The sequence below is a fragment of the Pseudonaja textilis genome, chromosome 16 (assembly GCF_049901715.1).
Source record: "Pseudonaja textilis isolate UNSWEBS1 chromosome 16, rPseTex1.2, whole genome shotgun sequence".
Lineage (NCBI taxonomy): Eukaryota > Metazoa > Chordata > Lepidosauria > Squamata > Elapidae > Pseudonaja > Pseudonaja textilis.
In genome coordinates, this window is record NC_142005.1 from 4,818,484 (window position 1) to 4,836,731 (window position 18,248).

Genomic DNA, 18,248 nt, shown 5'->3' on the forward strand with positions numbered 1-18,248 from the left:
AGTACAGAACCCTAAAGGGGTGGAAGGGAACCTTGGAGGTCTTCTAGTCCAACTCTCTCACACACACACACACCCCTTGCCCTGTTTACCATCCTGGTCAAATGGATGTCCAGGCGATTTTTTTTTAAAAAAAAAACCTCCGAGGATGGAAGCTAAAATGTACAAACAACGGTTGCTAGAATTGGGCAGGTCTAGTCTAATGAAGAGGAGACACGATAGGAGCCTCCCAATATTTGAGGGGCTGCCCCAAAGAAGTGGCGGGTGTCAACTTATTCTCCAAAGCCCCTGAAGGCAGGACAAGAAGCAACGGATGGAAACTTACCAAGGAGAGAAGCAACCTGGAACTAAGGATAAATTCTCCAGTGGAACAGCATCCTCCAAAAGGTGTTAAGCTTTCAAAAAGCGATGGGCCAACCATTTGTTGTCCAGGGAAATGATATAATGTCTGCTGCTCAAGCAGGGATTGGACTAGAACAGGGGGCGACAACGTTTTGGACCTCAGGGACCACCAAACTCATAATCCCACGGACCCGAGACCCTGGAAATTCCCCCCCAAAAGTCTGCAGGAAAATCCCCCACCCCGTTTTCCTACAGATCGGTCATTCTTTATTTGGGATTGCAGGATACTGTCTCCAGCTCCGTTCTTGGGGAGAGAGAGAGAGAGAGAGACTTTTGGCTTCATGCAAGGAAAACAGCAGAAGCAGCAAAAGTCTTTCTTTCTCTTCCCCAAACTCCGCCAGAAATGAGTCTTGGTGAGACTTGTCATGCCAGCGCAGCCTCTTGGAGCAGGAGGCCTTGCAGGGTCCCAAAGACTCATTTCTGGCAGAGTTTGGGGGAGAGAAAGAAAGACTGGCTGCTTTCCTTGCGTGTAGCCAAAATCAGAAGAAGAAAGAAGCGGAAATAAGCACCCCGGTGGCCAGACCAGGGGTGTGGGGTGAGTGGGGCAAGTTCCCTCCCTCCGCCCTTTCCCCCCTCCCCTCACTACCTCGTGTTGTTCTCAATGCAAGCGTTGCAAGCCTTGTGTTCTCGCGCAGCCTGCATTAATTGATTTGGAGGTGATGTTTCTCTGCGGACCCCCAAAATTTTCTCACAGACCACCAGTGGTTCCCGGCCCCCTGGTTGGTGACCACTGGACTAGATGACCTCCAAGGTCCCTTCCAACTCTGTTCTTCTATGTTCTACGGAAGAGCAGCCAAACGCCTCAAACTAAACCATCAAAAAATGAGTCCAGTTGCGACGACAACGCTGTCTGGATGACTGAGAATTTGTAAAGATAGATATTTTGTTGTTGTCGTTCATGCTCGATCGATTTATTTAGCCATGACTGCAAAAGTTCCAAAAAGTTGTCGGGTTTTTTTTTTTTTTTAAAGAGAGAGAGAGAAAAACAGGCTGCCTGCTTTTGACAGCGAGGGCTCAAATTCACACCTCGCTTTCCTGTCCCTGTGGTTTTCCCCTCCGTGCCCTCCCCAGGTCTTCATCTTTCTTTCCATCCCTTGTCGATACTTTCACCACAAACCCCAGATTGCGACAAGACGCACCAGCGATGGGGCTGGCCAGACTCGCCGCTGGCTTGACGCTATGGGCGGCATGGATGCCTGCTCTTCGGGCCAGCTTTACCCTCCCTTCGGATCCGGCCACGGTGAGGAGACCCCCCCCTAAATAGGGGAAGGGAAATGGGGCGGTCGAAAGAAGGGAGGAAAACGGCTGTAAATTCCTCCCCCCCGCATCTCTGATCATTGTTGCAACTTGCCTTTAGATAACAGCTTAATCATTTGCTGTGCAGAAAATAACAGAACAACGGAAGAATTGGAAGGGACCTTGTAGGTCATCTAGTCCAACCCCCTGCTCAAAGCAGCAGAACCCACAAAATTTCAGACAAATGGGTTGTCCAATCTCTTCTTGAAAGCCTCCAGTGATGGAGCAAGCTGTTCCACGCATTAATTTTTCTCAATGCCAGGAAATTCCTTCTTAGTTCTAGGTTGGTTCTCTCCTTACTTACTTTCCGTCCGTTGCTTCTCGTCCTGCCCTCAGGTGTTTTGGAGAATAGCTTGACCCCTTCCTCTTCTTTGGGGCAGCCCCTCAAATACTGGAATATTGCTATCATGTCAGCCCCAGTCCTTCTTTTCACTAGACACACCTAGTTCTCTTAACCATTCGTTGTATGGTTTAGCCTGCAGCCCCTAACAGAAAAACAGAAGAACAAAAGAGTTGAAAGGGACCTTGGAGGTCTTCTAGTCCAACCCCTTCCTCAAGCAGGAGACTCTATCCCGTTTCAGACAAATGGCTGTCCAATCTTTTGCTAGAAACCTCCACTGATATGGCACTCACAACTTGTGGAGGCAAGTGGTTCTGCTGACTAGCACCTAGCAATAGCACTTAAGACTTATATACCGCTTTATAGTGCTCCCTCTAAGCGGTTTTACAGAGTCAGCCTGTTGCCCTCAACAATCTGGCTCCTCATTAATTGTTCTCACTGTCAGGAAATTTCTTCTTGGTTCCAGTTCTAAATCTCTCTTGGACCCATAGAGGTGCTTGATAAATTATCGATCAAAGTCTTTAATTTTCTCCCCAGCTTTCCGGTGATTCTCCATATTATTCTGGGGAGAGAAATGATTATTCTCCATATTATTGGGGGAGAGAAATTATATATTTTTGCAGACTGCTACAAAGTTGATAGAATAACGGGGAAAGCTACTGTAAGTTTGCCACCAGCTTCAGAAAACCTCTTTGAGAAAAATCTAAAAATAAATCAAAATTCTCAAGCAGCCTGAAAATAAAGTAGAAAAATAGAAACTTCTTTGGCCAAGGAAAGAAATGCTTCAGGAATTGCATTCAACTGATCTTTCCTCTTTTAAATTTTTTTCTTAAATATATAAAAGAAAGTTAACAAGGCTAACATGGACGGAACAGCTATGGACAGCATTGCGTTGGTAGAAAACAAAAATTGGGCTGCAAGTGGAAATTTGTCTTTGCAATGTTTTTATTCTGAAGCGGGTTAACTTTTTAACGTGCTGTTGTTTGTTCCAGATGGAACTGGCTGGGAAGTTCCAGGATTTTTTGGAGAAGTTTGGCAAAACCTACAACAGCCAAGAAGGTAAGCAATATATATGAATTTTTTCCCCCTCTGCACCCTGCATCTTAAACCTAGCCCAATAAATGGGATTCTGATAAATCGCAGAAGAGGTTGAATCTAGCCGTGTTTTTATTATGTGTGAATGCAACTTGAATAAGAAGAGAAGCAGATCCGAGACCACCAAGTGGATGCTCTCTAGAGCAGTATGTATCTCAATCTTGGCAGCTGGAGGATTCGGAGATTTCAACTCCCAGAATTCCCCAGCCAAACTGCTGGCTGGGGAATTCTGGGATTGATGTCCACCCATCTTAAAGCAGGCCAGGTGGGGAATTGTGGGAGTCGAAGTCCACACCACACATCTTCAAGTTGCCAGGGTTGAAAAACACCCTTCTAAAAGTATTAAATTTTGGCTGTGTTAATGTTCATCTGTCCAGCTGCAAATTTTGAAGCATTTCAGTGCGCTCCATGAGCTAAAATAAAATTATTTTGACTCCTGAGGTGTTAAAACAACAGGGACACGAAAAGGATTTGGCTACAAGACTTTGCAATTCTCTCTTTCTGGAATGGTTACCTGACTTCCCAATCTAAAAATATTAAAACCACAGCTACCCAGGAAGAGGAGAAGCAGATGAAGTAGGGTCTAACATCAGCTAAGCGTTCCACATTTGTAACTTAAATGGGGCTTTCTGTTTCCTGCCCCTTTGATTTCTTCATCCTAGAGATGATTTACCGCTTCAAGGTCTTCGCACAGAACATGGAAACGAGCCAGGTCTTGCAGGACACTGAACTGGGGACTGCACAATATGGGATCACCCCTTTCAGTGACTTGACAGGTAAGATGGAAGGGAAATGAAATGTTTGATCCATGCGGGCGATTATTCAAGGATGCTGAATAACAGAATGCAGAATACGACCTACAGCCGTTCGTTTGGCAAACAACCAGTGGAACAGAAGTTGCCTTCAGAAGTTGTGGGAGCTTCGTGACTGGAAGCTTTCAGATAACAGATAAACAGAGCTGGAAGGGACTTTGTAGGTCATCTAGTCCAACCCTCTGCCCAAGAGTTGAGACCCAATACCATTTCTGACAAATGGCAGTCCAATCTCTTCTTGAAAGACTCCAGGGATGAAGCTCCCACAACTTCTGAAGGCAACTTCTGTTCCATGGGTTGATTGTTCTCACTGTCAGAGTTTCTCCTTATTTCCAGGTTGAATCTCTCCTTCTTCAGTTTCCATCTATTATTCCTTGTCTGGCCTTTGGGTGCTTTGGAGAATAGCTTGACCCCCTTCCTCCTCTCTGGGGCAGCCCCTCAAATATTGGAAGATGCTCTCCTGTCTCCCCTGGTCCTTCTCTTCCCTAGACTAGCCAGGCCCGGTTCCTGCAACCGTTCATCATATGTTTTAGCCTCCAGTCCCCTAATCATCCTGATTTTCTGCACTTTTTCTAGAGTCTCAATATCTTTTTTATAGTGTGGTGACCAAAACTGGATGCAGTACTCTAGGTGTGGTCTTACTAAGGCTTTATAGAGTGGTGTTAGTATCTCTCTTGATCTTGATTGTATCCCTCTGTTAATACAATTTAGGATTGCATTAGCTTTTTTTGGCGGTTCTGCGCACTGCTGGCTCATATTTAGCTGGTTGTCCTCTAAGACTCCAAGATCCCTCTCACAGTTACTGCTATTAAACCTGGTTTCACCTAGTCTACAGTCTTTCACGAAGAGATTGAACTACCACCTGTCAGAAATGGTGTAGTTTCTCCTGGGGGCGGGGGGCGGGGTTGGATTCGACCTACAAGGTCCTTTCCAACACTATCTATTTTGTGACTGTTCAAAGTTACAACAGTACTGGAAAAAGTGACTTACGACCGTTTTCCACTCTTACAACTGTTGTGGCATCCCCACGGTGACGTGATCAAAATTCAGACCCTTGGCCACTGACTCATAGTTATGACAGTGTCCCGAGGTCACGAACTTCTGACAAGCCAAGTCAATGGGGAAGCCGGATTCGCTTAACAACCAGCTGGCCAAGTTAACTGCTGCAGGGATACGCTGAATGACAGTGACGAGAAAGGTTGTAAAATGGGGCAAAAGTAGCTTAAGAAATGCTTCGCTAATCAATGAAAATCTGGGGCGTCATCATGGTTGTTGAGTCAGGGACAACCTGTCACGCAATAAACAGAGTTGGACCTTGTAGGTCATCTAGTCCAGGGGTTGCCAACCTTTTGGACCTCAGGGACCACCAAACCCATAATTTTAAATCCTGTGGACCAGAGACCCTGAGAAATCCCCAAAAAAGTCTGGAGGAAAATTCTCCACCCCAATTTCCTACTGATTGATCATTTTTTATTTGGGAACATGATACCATTTCCAGCTCCGTTCTCAGGGGTAGAGAAAGAGAGAGAGACTTTTGGCTTCATGCAAGGAAAACAGCAGAAGCAGCAGAAGTCTTTCTTTCTTTCCCCCAAACTCCGCCAGAAATGAGTCTTTGCCGGAGCAGCCTCTTGGACCAGGAGGCCTTGCAGGGTCCCAGAGACTCATTTCTGGCAGAGTTTGGGGGAGAGAAAGAAAGACTTTGGCTGCTTTCCTTGCATGCAGAAGAAGAAAGAAGTGGAAAGAAGCAGCCCGGTGGCCAGGCCAGGCGAGTGGGGCAAATTCCCCCCTCCCCTCACTACCTCATGTTGTTCACAATGCAAGCGACGCAAGCCTTGTGTTCCTGTGCAGTCTGGATTAATTGCTTTCGCGGGTGCTTTTTCTCTGCAGACCACCAAAATTTTCTCACGGACCACCAACGGTCCCCGGCCCGCTGGTTGGCGACCACTGTTCTAGTCCAAACCAAGGTCCGTTCCAGGTCTAGGATTCTATGAAATGGCGATGGGGAGGCGGTGCCCAAGAGGCAGAAGGGAGGGGACATTCCCAAAGCAGCCAGCGGCCCAATAAAGTGAAATGAGTTGAATAAACCGCGCAGCCCTGGTTTGCACATTGGAAAGTGTTGCTGTTGAACCGCCTGTGCAAACAAAGACCCCGAGTTGTCTTTGCGGTGGGCTGGTGGTGAGCTGAGCGTTCCCGTCCTGCAGAGGTGGGCAAGCCTCCGTGTCGCTGTGGTAAGCAGGATGTTTTAGAGATGAGCCCACCACAGAATCCAACCTCCGTTGCAGATCTAACCAGCGGAGTTTCAGCCGTGTTGCATCGACACAATGGCTAAATCTCTCTCTCTTTTTATTTTTTTCAAAAAGCAGCTGGGCTTCTTGTCCAGTTTTCTGTTTTGCAAAGCACCAGAAGGCGAGACAAGAAACTAAACAAAGAGAGACATTTACTGACAGTGAGAACAATTAACCTGTGGAATGGCTTGTAGGTGCTTCACCACTGGAAGTTTATAAGAAAAGCCTGGACAGTCACCTGCCTGAAATGACATAGGGTTTCCTGCCTGATTAGGGGGTTGGACTAGAAGACCTCTAAGGTCCACTTCCAACTCTGTAATTCTGTTAAACTGAAACAGCGAAGCATGTTGTAGGAAGCTGCCCTTATCTCAGTGGCTCGCAGGAAACAGCTTGGGACGGCCAGGTCACACAATGGTCCTTTTGTTTGGGCACTGCAAGCGTTGTGTGTTTAAGCAGTGTGTTTTATTCACCCCGGTTGAAGGGGTGAGCTTGGAAGGGGGGACAATTTGGCTGGCACTTGGTGGAATACCAAGCAAACGGTCCAAGAAAGTTGAATTCCTGGGGAATTTTGCCCGAGTCTCGCAAGGCTATCGCGCAGGATCAAAAGAATTGGCTTTCCCCGCTCCTCCCGTCTTTCTTCCTACTCCTTTTGTGTGTGTGTGTGTGTGTAGGTACACAACACCCAAGGCCGGCCAAATTATTTTGGCAGCCGAGGCTGAAAATTCCACACGGACGTCTCCCTCTTGGGGAAGAGTAAAAATAGAAAACTTAATAAAAAAGAAGGCAGGTTTTCCCACCCCACGCCTGTGGTGGGTCACCTCTCCTTGGTCTGTTTAATAAATGTTTGGCCGGTGTGGTTTGAATTGCTGAAGGGCGGCTAGGCAGATGGCCAACCGGGAAAGTCTCCAGCATCAACAGGTAGTCCTCGTCTTACATCAGTGCATTTAGGGACCGTTCAAACTTAAATCAGAATTGGAAAAAAAGTGACATGACCATTTTTTACACTTCTTGTTGTTGTTAGTTGCGAAGTCGTGTCCAATGCATCGTGACCCCATGGACAACATTCCTCCAGGCCTTCCTGTCCTCTACCATCTTCTAGAGTCCATTGAAGCTCACGCCAACTGCTTCAGGGATTCCCTCCAGCCACCTCCTTCTCTGCCACCCCCTTCTTCTTTTTCCCTCCATCGTTCCCAGCATTCGGCTCTTCTCCAGCGAGTCCTTCCTTCTCATGAGGTGGCCAAAGTCTTTGAGTTTCCTCTCCAAGATCCGGCCTTCTAAAGAGCAGTCTGGGTTGATCTCCTCTAGGATTGACTGGTTGGATGGCCTTGCAGTCCAAGGGACTCGCTGGAGTCTCCTCCAGCCCCAGAGTTCAAAGGCCTCCATTCTTTGGCGCTCAGCCTTCCTTACGGTCCAACTTTCCCAGCCATACATTGCCACTGGGGGAACCACAGCCTTGACTCTACGCCCCTTTGTTGGCAGGGGGATTTGTCTCTGCTTTTGAGTAGGCCGTCTGGATTTGCCACAGCTTTCCTCCCCAGGAGCAAGCGTCTTTTAATTCCTTGCCTGCAGTCCCCACCCGCAGTGGAGCCCAGGAAGATAAAATCTGTCACTACCTCCATTTCTTTCCCATCTATTGGCCAGGAACTGAGAGGGCTCACGATCTTAGTTTTCACGCTTAGGCTCCTTTTTAAGCTTCAGCGCTTTTGGCAAAGTGAAAGTTAGTAAATTAACCAGGTTGCCCAAACTCTGCAACCTCCTCCCGGATGCTTCCTCCACTACAATACCCCTCATCCCCCGCCTTCACGACTCAGGATGGTTAGAGAAGACTGGAGTCATAAGCCCAAGCCACAGGCGGATGATACAGAATGTCTTTTCTTCCCTACGCAGAAAGTGAGTTTGCGAAGAAGTTTGGAAACCCGGTTTTGAAGGCTGTGCCGTTTGGGCCAATGGAGCCGCCCCGTAGCTTCATGGGGGCACCCCGATTCTGCGACTGGAGAAAAAAGGGCTTGTCTCCAGTGATGGACCAGGTGAGCGTGGACAGAGAGAGCTGCCGACTTATCTTCCGCAAACTAATGTCACATCGGACGCCGATTTCCGTCTTCTCAACCAGCAGGGACTTTTGGTGGGGATAGATGTGACTTACGCAGAGCATAAATTTTAGGGAGATCTTCCAGCCTTGATGATGTTGAAGGGGAAAGATGGATTTGTCCTGCCTTGTTGAGTGACATTGTCTTGAACCACTAAATCGAAGTCCCTGGAGTAGTTATTTTTGCAACTTTAGACAGTTTAAGTGGGGTGGACTTCGATCCCCAGAATCCCCCAGATCAACTCCCAGAATTTCCCAGCAAGCTGATCTCTTAAAAGAATGCTGACTGGGGAATTCTGGGAGTTGAAGTCCACCCACCTTAAAAGAATGCTGGACTAGGGCCAGGATGAAGGCTAGTGGTGTCCCGGAGTAGTTCATGCAATTCTCTTGGCAACTATATAAAGAATGGCTTTTCCTTTCTTCCGTGAAATTTGCAGCGCCTGCTATATGCTACTGATGCTGCAGGGTGAATTTTCCTGCACTGTTAACAGCCCTAGGATACCAGAGATGTGGTTAGAAATCAGAGGACACGGGCCAGATCCTAGTTTAATGTTTCCGATCTCTTCCGTAGGGAGAGTGCGCGTCCTGTTGGGCCTTTGCAGCCGTCTCCAACATAGAGGCGTTGTGGAAGATTCACCGAAATGTTAACTGCAGCCTCTCCGTGCAAGGTATGTCAGATGACGGGAAGGTAGGTGACAAAGGAGGGTTCATTCAAGTGGTTTCTCAATCCCAGAAATTTATTTAAGACGGGTGGACTTCAACTCCCAGAATTCCTTGCTGGCCAGTGAATTTTGGGAGTTGAAGACCATCCCTCTTAAAGCAGACTGATTGGGGAATTCTGGGACATGATGTCCGCCCCTTAAAGCCTGACAGCTGGGGGATTCTGGGAGTCCATCCCTCTTAAAGCAGGCTGTCTGGGGAATTCTGGGATATGATGTCCACCCCTTAAAGCCTCCCAGCTGGGGAATTCTGGGAGTTGAAGTCCATGCATCTTAAAGCAGGCTGGCTGGGAATTCTGGGAGTTGAAGTCCAGGCATCTTAAAGCAGGCTGGCTGGGAATTCTGGGAGTTGAAGTCCAGGCATCTTAAAGCAGGCCGGCTGGGAATTCTGGGAGTTGAAGTCCATGCATCTTAAAGCAGGCCGGCTGGGAATTCTGGGAGTTGAAGTCCATGCATCTTAAAGCAGGCCGGCTGGGAATTCTGGGAATTGAAGTCCATGCATCTTAAAGAACGCTGACTGGGGAATTCTGGGAATTGAAGTCCATGCATCTTAAAGCAGGCTGGCTGGGGAATTCTGGGAGTTGAAGTCCATGCATCTTAAAGCAGGCTGGCTGGGAATTCTGGGAGTTGAAGTCCATGCATCTTAACTTTGCCAAGATTGAGGCATATTGGGTAGTTCCCTCAATGGTCTTCTGCAAACTCAGATTGGGAAGTGGGGACAGGTTGAGGGGCAGAGAGGGCTGACTGATTTGGGAACTAGAGGAAGGCAAGCATCTTCCATCACTGTCCGACAATCTTCTTCGAAATAATCTCTCTCTCTCTCTCTCTCTCTTTCATTCTAGAAGTCATCGACTGCACATACCACTCCCGAGGAGGCTGCGTAGGGGGCTATGTCTGGGACGCGTTTCAGTACGTCGTCAACAACAGTATGTGAACATCCCAGTTTGTTGCATTTTTTTGTGGTAGCTTTTAAGTGAGTTCACACAACTCTTTCCCCCCCTCGCTGGAGCCCGGGCTGTGATGGCTCAACCCATGTTGGAGCCTCACAACAACCCATCAAGGTGGGCTCTGTGCGAGCAGGTGAGTGAGTTGTGAACCGAGAGGCAGAGATAAGAGAATAACAGAGTCGGAAGAGATCTCGTAGGTCATCTAGACCAACCCCCTGCTCGAGCAGGAGACCCTATACCATTTCAGACAAATGGGTGTCTAATTCCTTCTTAAAAGCCTCCAGTGATGGAGCCCAACAACTTCTGGAGGCAAGTTGTTCCACCGATTAATTGTTCTCCCTGTCAAGAAGTTTCTTCTTAGTTCTAAGTTGCTTCTCTATTTCATTCATTTCCATCCATTGCTTCTTGGCCTGTCCTTAAGTTGCTTTGGAATTACAGAATAACAGAGTTGGAAGGGACCTTGGACCAACCCCACTGCTCAAGCAGTAAAGCCTATACCATTTCAGGCCAATGGCTGTCCAACCTCTTCTTAAAAACCTCCAATTATACCTCCAAATTCTGGAGGAAAGTTGCTCCACTGATTAATTATTCTTCCTGTCAGGAAGTTTCTCCAGAATTCGAGGTTGCTTCTCTCCTGGATTCGTTTCCATCCGTTGCTTCTCGTCCTGCCTTCTGGTGCTTTGGGAAATAGATTGACCCCCTTCTTCTCTGGGGTATCCCCTCAAATGCTGAACTTCTGCTGTCAAGTCACCTCTTGTCCTTCTTTTCATTAAAATAGACACACCCAATTCCTGCAGCTCTTCTCATATTTTGTTCTTTGATGATCAACTCGGCTTGCTTGCAGGCTGAAGGCTGGATTTCGTGCAGCAGGTGGTTAGCGAATTGTCTGCCTGGTCATTAGAACAGTTTCAAGGCAGTTAGTTAACTGCCGACGTTAGGAAAATTCCAAAATGATAACGGTAATAAAACATTTTTTTTAAAGTCTTTCTCCTCCACCCCCTTTCGTGAACTATCCTCGGTTTCTTTTCCAGGTGGATTGGCACCGAGCACATTTTACCCTTACATTGGGGAAAACCATCGCTGCCTGAAATTCAAGAAGCAAAAACTAACCAAGATTGATGGTTACAGCATACTTCCAAGGGATGAGAAATGTAAGTCTTTGGATAAGGGCTGGACTGGCCCGTCTGAATTATAAGCCGCTTGAGGCACCTGAAAAAAATTAGCAGGTTGACTCAAGATCCCCCCTTTTTTCTTTAATGTAGGGTTGTGTCTTTTTGCATTTGGAAAAATTGGAACAAGAATAAAAACATTATCTGCAGGTAGACAGTCTCTTTTTACATGTTCAACCAATTTAAATGCGAGAGGTGCAGTTATATGATGTCCCCCCGCGCCCCCCCCCAAAAAACCCCAAACAACATTGTGGCTTAATACAGGTAAGTCATTGTGTTACAACCATTGTGGTGCGGTGGCCTAGAGCTGGAGCTCTCATCTCACAATCAGGAGGCTGCGAGTTCAATCCTAGGTAGAGGTAGATATTTCTCTCTCTGGGCACGATGAAAATATTTCTGCTGAACAAAACTCCACATTGGTGACAGGAAGGGCATCCGGCCATTTGGACACTCTGTTAGCTCCTTTCAGTTGTTTGGACTCCACCCCGCAAGGGGATTATGGGGCCGTTAAAAGAGGATGGTAATTGTCTTACAACCATTCATTTAGTGACCATTGAAAGTTACAACGGCACTGGAAACAGTGGCTTGCAAACAATCCTCACATTTACAACAGTTGCAGGATTCCCACCGTCACGTGATCAAAATTGGGGCGCTTGGCAACCGGCATTTATTTACAACCGTTGCAACGTCCTGGGATCCCCTTTTGGGGATCTTCCCAGCGGGTGTCTTGACATGCCAAGTTAATGGGGGAAGCTTGACTCGCTTAACAACTGGGTGGTTCACTTAACAACCAGGCTGATTTGCTTCACCGCTTTGGCAAAGAGATAAAAGGTGGTGGTGTGACTCATGTCACGTCCGCCTGGCTTGGCAATGACAATGGTTGTAAGTCGAGGACTACCTGGACTTATGACCCCAATTGAGCCCAAAATTTACGTTGCTAATTGAGACCTTTGTTAAAAGTGGGGCTTGCCCCGTTTTACGACCTTTCCTTCCTCAGCTGTTAAAGTGAATCATTGCCGTTGCTATCACGCTTCCCCACGGCACTTGATGGGAGTTGATCCCATGACCCCTCTGGGACACTGCAACCGTCATAAATATGACCCCGTTGCCAAGCGAATTTTGATCACCTGTCCATGGGGATGTTGCAACGGTCGTTAAGTGTGAAAAACAGCCACAAGTCCCTTTTTTTGGTCACTAAACGGGCCGTTGTAAGTCCAGGACAACCTGTATTTGGGAGGGGAAATGAATTTCGCTCCAAAATCCTAATTTTGCTCTTCTAGGTTTTTGCTTATCCAAACTTCCAGGTTAATTTGTGATGTTTTTTTCTCCCAGATATTGCTAATATGGTGGCCACCCAGGGTCCCGTGACGGCTTTGATAAACGGAAAAAACCTGCAGGTGAGAACGGGGGTAAAATTCAGGTGGAAAAAAGGAACGTTTTCATTAGCTGACATCCTTCCCGATTCGCTGCCGAGGTTCTTTTGTGGCTGAATTTTCCCAGATTCCCTAACTTGGGTTAATTTGAACTCAGGCCAGCTCCTGTAGACGGGTAGTCCTCCAGTTACAACAGCTCATTTAGGGACCCAAGTTACATCACTGAAAAAAAAAAGGATTTACGACCGCTTTTCACATTTATGACATTTCCAGCTTCCCCATGATTAGAATTCGGATCCTTGGCAACAGACTCATGTTTACGGTGGATTCGCTTAACAACCGTGTTACTAACTTAACAATTGCAGGGATCTGTGGGGAGAAAGTTTGTAAAAACGGGGTAAAATTCACTTAACCGCTGTTTTGCTTAGCGCCAGAAATCTGGGGCTCCATTGTGGTCGTAAGTAGAGGACCACCTGTATTGCAGAAACCTAGGCCACGGGGTTAGTTTGTGGCTCAATTTTAGGAAAAGAAAAAAAAATGGTCAAAATACAGATGAAACATGTAAATTTGGCCACTGGAACTAATTCCGGAAGACTCAGAGAAACAAAGAGACGCCTAGAGAGGTAACAGAAATTTAATGACCATCCATCTATGGCTAATTGTGGTCTGTTTGGATTCTCTCCGTGGGGCAGCATTACCGAAACGGCATCATTCAGAGGTCCAAGGTAAGCTGTGACCCTAACTGGCGTGACCACGCGGTCCTTATTGTTGGCTTCGGTGAAGGTAAGCTGTGTTTCCTTGCTTGTTGGGGTTCGTGGATCCTGGCTTGATTCTCCCATTCAGTATCCCGCCAGTTTTGAAGGCAGTTGGGTTGTTTGTGAAGGGTTGCAATCTCCCAACATCCTAACCTTAGAATCTTAATCCGATTTAGTCCATACAGGTAGTCCTCGTTCAATGACCGGTCGCTTAGCGACTGTCTGAAGTTATGACAGGGCCACCAGAAGGTACTCCTGATGCGATGTCAAAGTTCTGATGCCCCCACTCCCCCCAATAGTCACAGGATCTCACTGTGAGAGCTTGGCAACCAGATTGCATTTATGGCGATTTGCAGAATCCCATCTTCAAAATCACTGAATTTTCAATAGGTTTTGTCATCAGATAAAATTGATTTGTTTAACAACACAGTGTTTGCTTAATGACCACAGTTGTCTAATGATTTCCTCTAAAACAATCCTAAAATCAGTATGCGGTCATGTAGTCGACCTGCTTAACAGCTGCATCAACAATCGTAATTTGGGGCTCCATTACAGTCGTAAATTGAGGAACATCAGTATGTGCAAGAGAGAGAGAGAAAGAGAGAGACACAGAGACAGAGAGAAAGAGAAGAGAGAAGCAGAGGCAGAGAGAAAGAGACAAAGAGAGACAGACACAGAGAAGAGAGAGAGGGAAAGAGACAGAGAAGAAAGAGAGAAGCAGAGGCAGAGAGACAGAGACAAAGAGAAGAGACAGAGAGACAGAGAAGAGAGAGAGACACGGAGAGAGAGAGAGACAGAGAGAAAGAAAGAGACAGAGAAGAGGGAGACAGAGAGAAACCAAGACAGAGAAGAAAGAGAAAGACAGAGGGGAAAAAAAGAGAGAGAGAGAATGTTTAGCTTACTGAGTGAATCTCAGAAGTCAGTCCTTGGCTTACAACTGTTTGTTTAAGGACCATTCAAAGTCAGACTGGCACAGAGAAAAGTGGCAAGGCTGGTCCTCATACTTATGACCATTGCAGCCCCCCCCCCAGTCATGTGATCAAAATTCAACTGGCATGGATTTACAGAGGCTGCGGAGTCCCAGGGTCAGGCGATCGCCAACTGTGAGTTGCCTAAGCAAAACTGATGAGAAAAGCTAGATTTGCTTAAAAATTACTTTGCTTAGCAACACCCAAAGGTGCTTTTATTTTTTCCTTCAAGAGGCAACTGGACTTCTTGTTTTTTGTCTGAAGACGTTTCGCTTCCCATCCAAGAAGCTTCTTGAACTCTTCGGAGACGAAGAAGCTTCTTGGATGAGAAGCGAAACGTCTTCAAAGAAAATCCAGAAAATCCGTTTGCTTCTGGGGGGAAAAAAAAGCACCTCTGAGACAACCAGGGCCTGGATGACGAGGAATCTCCGCAGACATTTGCTTCGCAACCAAAATTCTGCTTCCGAGAATGGTCGTAAACCCGGGACTGCCTACAATTGCTTAGTTGATGATGGGATGCAATAAGCGAACTCGGTTCTGTTGCCTGAAACAACGTTTTATTAACGAGAGTGAACCCGTTAACCGGGATCCAAAGTCCGGTGCAAACCTAGAACAAGGTGAAAGTTTTAATGCGCCGAATTAGGCTGAAGTTTTGTGGCTACCTAAATTCAAGTTCCAAGTTCAGGCTCCGAATTTGGGGAGCAGCTAACAAAGTTGTTGGGACGCTCATGTTTTAGTCCAATTTAGCAAAGATGGACCTTCAAAAACACGATAGCTTTCTTGAGAGGGGTTAGGAGGGAATGAGCACCCATGACCAGGCTGTTAGGGTTTACTGGTGTGCTTTTTGGGTTGCAGGTAAAATCCGACGCGGTACCTGGAGTGGATCATACTGGATTATCCAGAACTCGTGGGGAAAACACTGGGGAGAAGAGGTGGGTTGAGTTTTCACTGATTGGTGGGAAAAGAGAATGGAATTGGAAGTGCCTCTTTGCTCTAGTGGTTAGATTAGATTAGATTAACAGAGTTAGAAGGGACCTTGTAGGTCATCTAGTCCAACCCCACCGCCCAAGCAGCAGACCCTACACCACTTCTGACAAATGGCAGTCCAGTCTCTTAAGGTAAGGTATAGCAGGCCAGAAATCAGGAGATGGTGAGTTCTAGTATTGCCTCAGGCAGGAAAGCCAACTGGGTGACTTTGGGCCAATCACCAGGAGACGGGGAGTTCTAGTCCCTCCTTAGGCAGGAAAGCCAACTGGGTGACTTTGGGCCAATCACCAGGAGACGGGAGTTCTGACCTCCTTAGGCAGGAAAGCCAACTGGGTGACTTTGGGCCAATCACCAGGAGACGGGAGTTCTAGTCCTGCCTTAAGACATGAAAACTGACTGGATGATTTTGGGCCAATCACCAGGAGACGGGGAGTTCTAGTCCCGCCTTAGGCAGGAAAGTTGCCTGGGGAATTCTGGGAGCTGAAGTCCACACATCTGAAAATTGCTAAACTTGAGAAAAACTGGCTTCGACTTGGATCACGTGGGGAAGTGAGTTTGGGGAAACCAAAACCCAGTTCAGGGGCAGGGAACGCATCAGTCCCCATCACTGGCATAAATTGACATAAATGCAGCAGAAACCAAACAATGAAGGCAATTAACCAGTGGAACGACTTGCCACCAGAAGTGCTCCATCACTGGAACTTTTTAAGAAGAGAGTCTGAGAGTCTTAAGACTATCTGACAGTTGAACAGAACTCTTTGTATTTTCTCTTAGGGCTATTTCCGGATGGACAGGGATTCGAACACCTGTGGGATTGCCATGTCTGTCACAACAGCCACCCTCAAAGATCTGGGAGGACAGAAGCCGGCTGTTTGTCCTAGATGATGGTGTGCGTGCATCTGTCTGCCTTTAAGGCAACCGCTTTGGAGCCCTCAGCCCTATTAATTTTCAAGCTTTTGCAACCTGGTGCCCTCCAGTATTGGCGGCCTGACACGTCTTGATTTTCCTCTGAATTATTCAGTTTCTTTAAAATGCAGGGTCTCTCGAATTTTTCCTAATTTTAAGAGCAGCAACCGATGAGTAGTGTAACTTTTCAGAATTGCTAAGTACAGCACTTGGAGAAATGATGGACCGAATCTCCAGTTTTGGTGCAAAATCTTTGTGTAGAAAAACCTGGCTATTTTCTGTGTGTGTGTGTGTGTGGATAAGGAGGGGTGTGGAAAGGAATATTTGAATGGAAACGGAATCAAAACGCATGGACAGAATATTATATATCCAAATAAAGAAAGCAGATTGTGAAAATACAGTGAACCTTGCTGGTAATCTTCATACGGAATGAATGAAAAGAGATTCTCATCAAAACAGCCGTGTGTGTGTGTGTGTGTTTGTGTGTGTGTATTTATATATTTATTTTCCAATTCTGGAATCAAAACCGTCTTTCGTTATGTATGAGCCATAAAAAAGCAAAATTTCCCGCCCGTTTCGGCTAAGAAAGGAAGAAATTTGGCTTTTCTGCCCCTGCCTTTTCTATTCCGATTAGACCTGCGTGGATGTATTTTTTTTCACACCTCCAAAGTCACAAGGCCTTTTGGGTTTTGGTTATCTTTATTGCTTTATTTTTTCTTAGTTTCGCTTCATTTCCACTGTGGCTGGTTGATCTGATGGGGCCACCTCGCATCCCCGCGTTTCTTTAACTTAACACATATTTAAACCTAAACACATACACAACGGAGGGGGAGGCAAAAACAAGAGTATATATTGTAGAGACTTGAATATTCCCAGGTCTGAGGCTGCCAGGCCTATCAGGAGGAACGACCAGTTTATTAAACCTTAGTTAAGGCCACACCTCCAATACTGCAACCAATTTTGGTTAACAGACTATAAAAAAGACTTTGCAAAAAGTTCAGAGAACAGCAACTAAGATGATCAATCGCTTGCTGGGGAATTCTAGGCGTTGAAGTCCACCTTTCTTAAAGAATGCCGGCTGGGGAATTCTGGGAGTTGGAGCCCACCCACCTTCAATGTTGCCATACTGGAGAAACACTGCCTTAAATCTTCCCCAAGACTCTCAAAAGAAAAATAAGTCTTAAAATCCAACTCCATTTAATGGGGAAAGGGGAAAGGAGGAGTTGCCCATTCTACCTAGATTAGAACGTCTGATCTTCTCGAGTATTTTTGGAGGCCGATTGTCATGAGGACACTTTTAAGGCAGTGAGCCTCAGGCTGCTCTTGGGGCCCAGACCCCCAACTGGGATTAACAGATTTGGAAGGGACCTTGGAGGTCATCCAGTCCAACCCCCACGCCCAAGCAGGAGACTCTACACCATTTCAGTTTTAAAGGGGTTGAAATGTGGGGAAGGGGGAGGAGAAGGGAGGCTGAATAAATACCCAGAAAGTGCAAGAAAAATCAGAGGCTTTTGGAGAAGAGAAATGAGGCCTCTTCTTATAAACCACTCGGCTACTGCTAGGAAGAATATGACTGTCAGCTTCGAGTTCACACCATGGTGTGAAAAAGGGTGTGAATTTTTTTTAGCCCACACAGCTGTCAGGCTTTTGGTGAAGGTTGCTGTGAGGAGGAGGAGGAGGAGGAGGAGGAGGAAGAAGAAGAAGAGGAGGAGGAAGAGGAAGAAGATGAAGAAGAGGAGGAGGAGGAGGAAGAAGAAGAAGAGAAGAGGAGGAGGAGGAGGAGGAGGAGAAAAGAAGAAGAAGAGGAGGAGGAGGAGGAAGAGGAGGAGGAGGAAGAGGAGGAGGAGGAAGACGAAGAAGAAGAAAAGGAGGAGGAGGAAGAAGACGAAGAAGAAGAAGAGGAGGAGGAGAAGGAGGAGGAGGAAGAAGAAGAGAAGAGGAGGAGGAGGAGGATGAAGAAGAGGAAGAAGAAGAGAAGGAGGAGGAGGAGGAGGATGAAGAAGAGGAAGAAGAGGAAGAGGAGGAGGGGGGAGGAGGAAGAAGACAAAGAAGAAAAGGAGGAGGAGGAAGAAGACGAAGAAGAAGAAAAGGAGGAGGAGGAGGAGGAGGAG

General features: G+C 46.8%; 1 protein-coding gene across 1 annotated transcript; it reads left to right on the forward strand.

The window, feature by feature from the left end:
• The first annotated feature begins 1,471 nt into the window (after positions 1–1,471).
• CTSW (cathepsin W) lies at positions 1,472–16,535 on the forward strand. Its single transcript, XM_026716430.2, has 11 exons — positions 1,472–1,639; positions 3,028–3,094; positions 3,793–3,906; positions 8,115–8,254; positions 8,885–8,981; positions 9,875–9,958; positions 11,011–11,130; positions 12,481–12,545; positions 13,214–13,304; positions 15,100–15,176; positions 16,006–16,535. The coding sequence occupies exons 1-11, from the start codon at positions 1,544–1,546 to the stop codon at positions 16,114–16,116; spliced, it is 1,062 nt and encodes a 353-aa protein (XP_026572215.2). The 5' UTR covers positions 1,472–1,543; the 3' UTR covers positions 16,117–16,535.
• Positions 16,536–18,248: the final 1,713 nt, after the last annotated feature.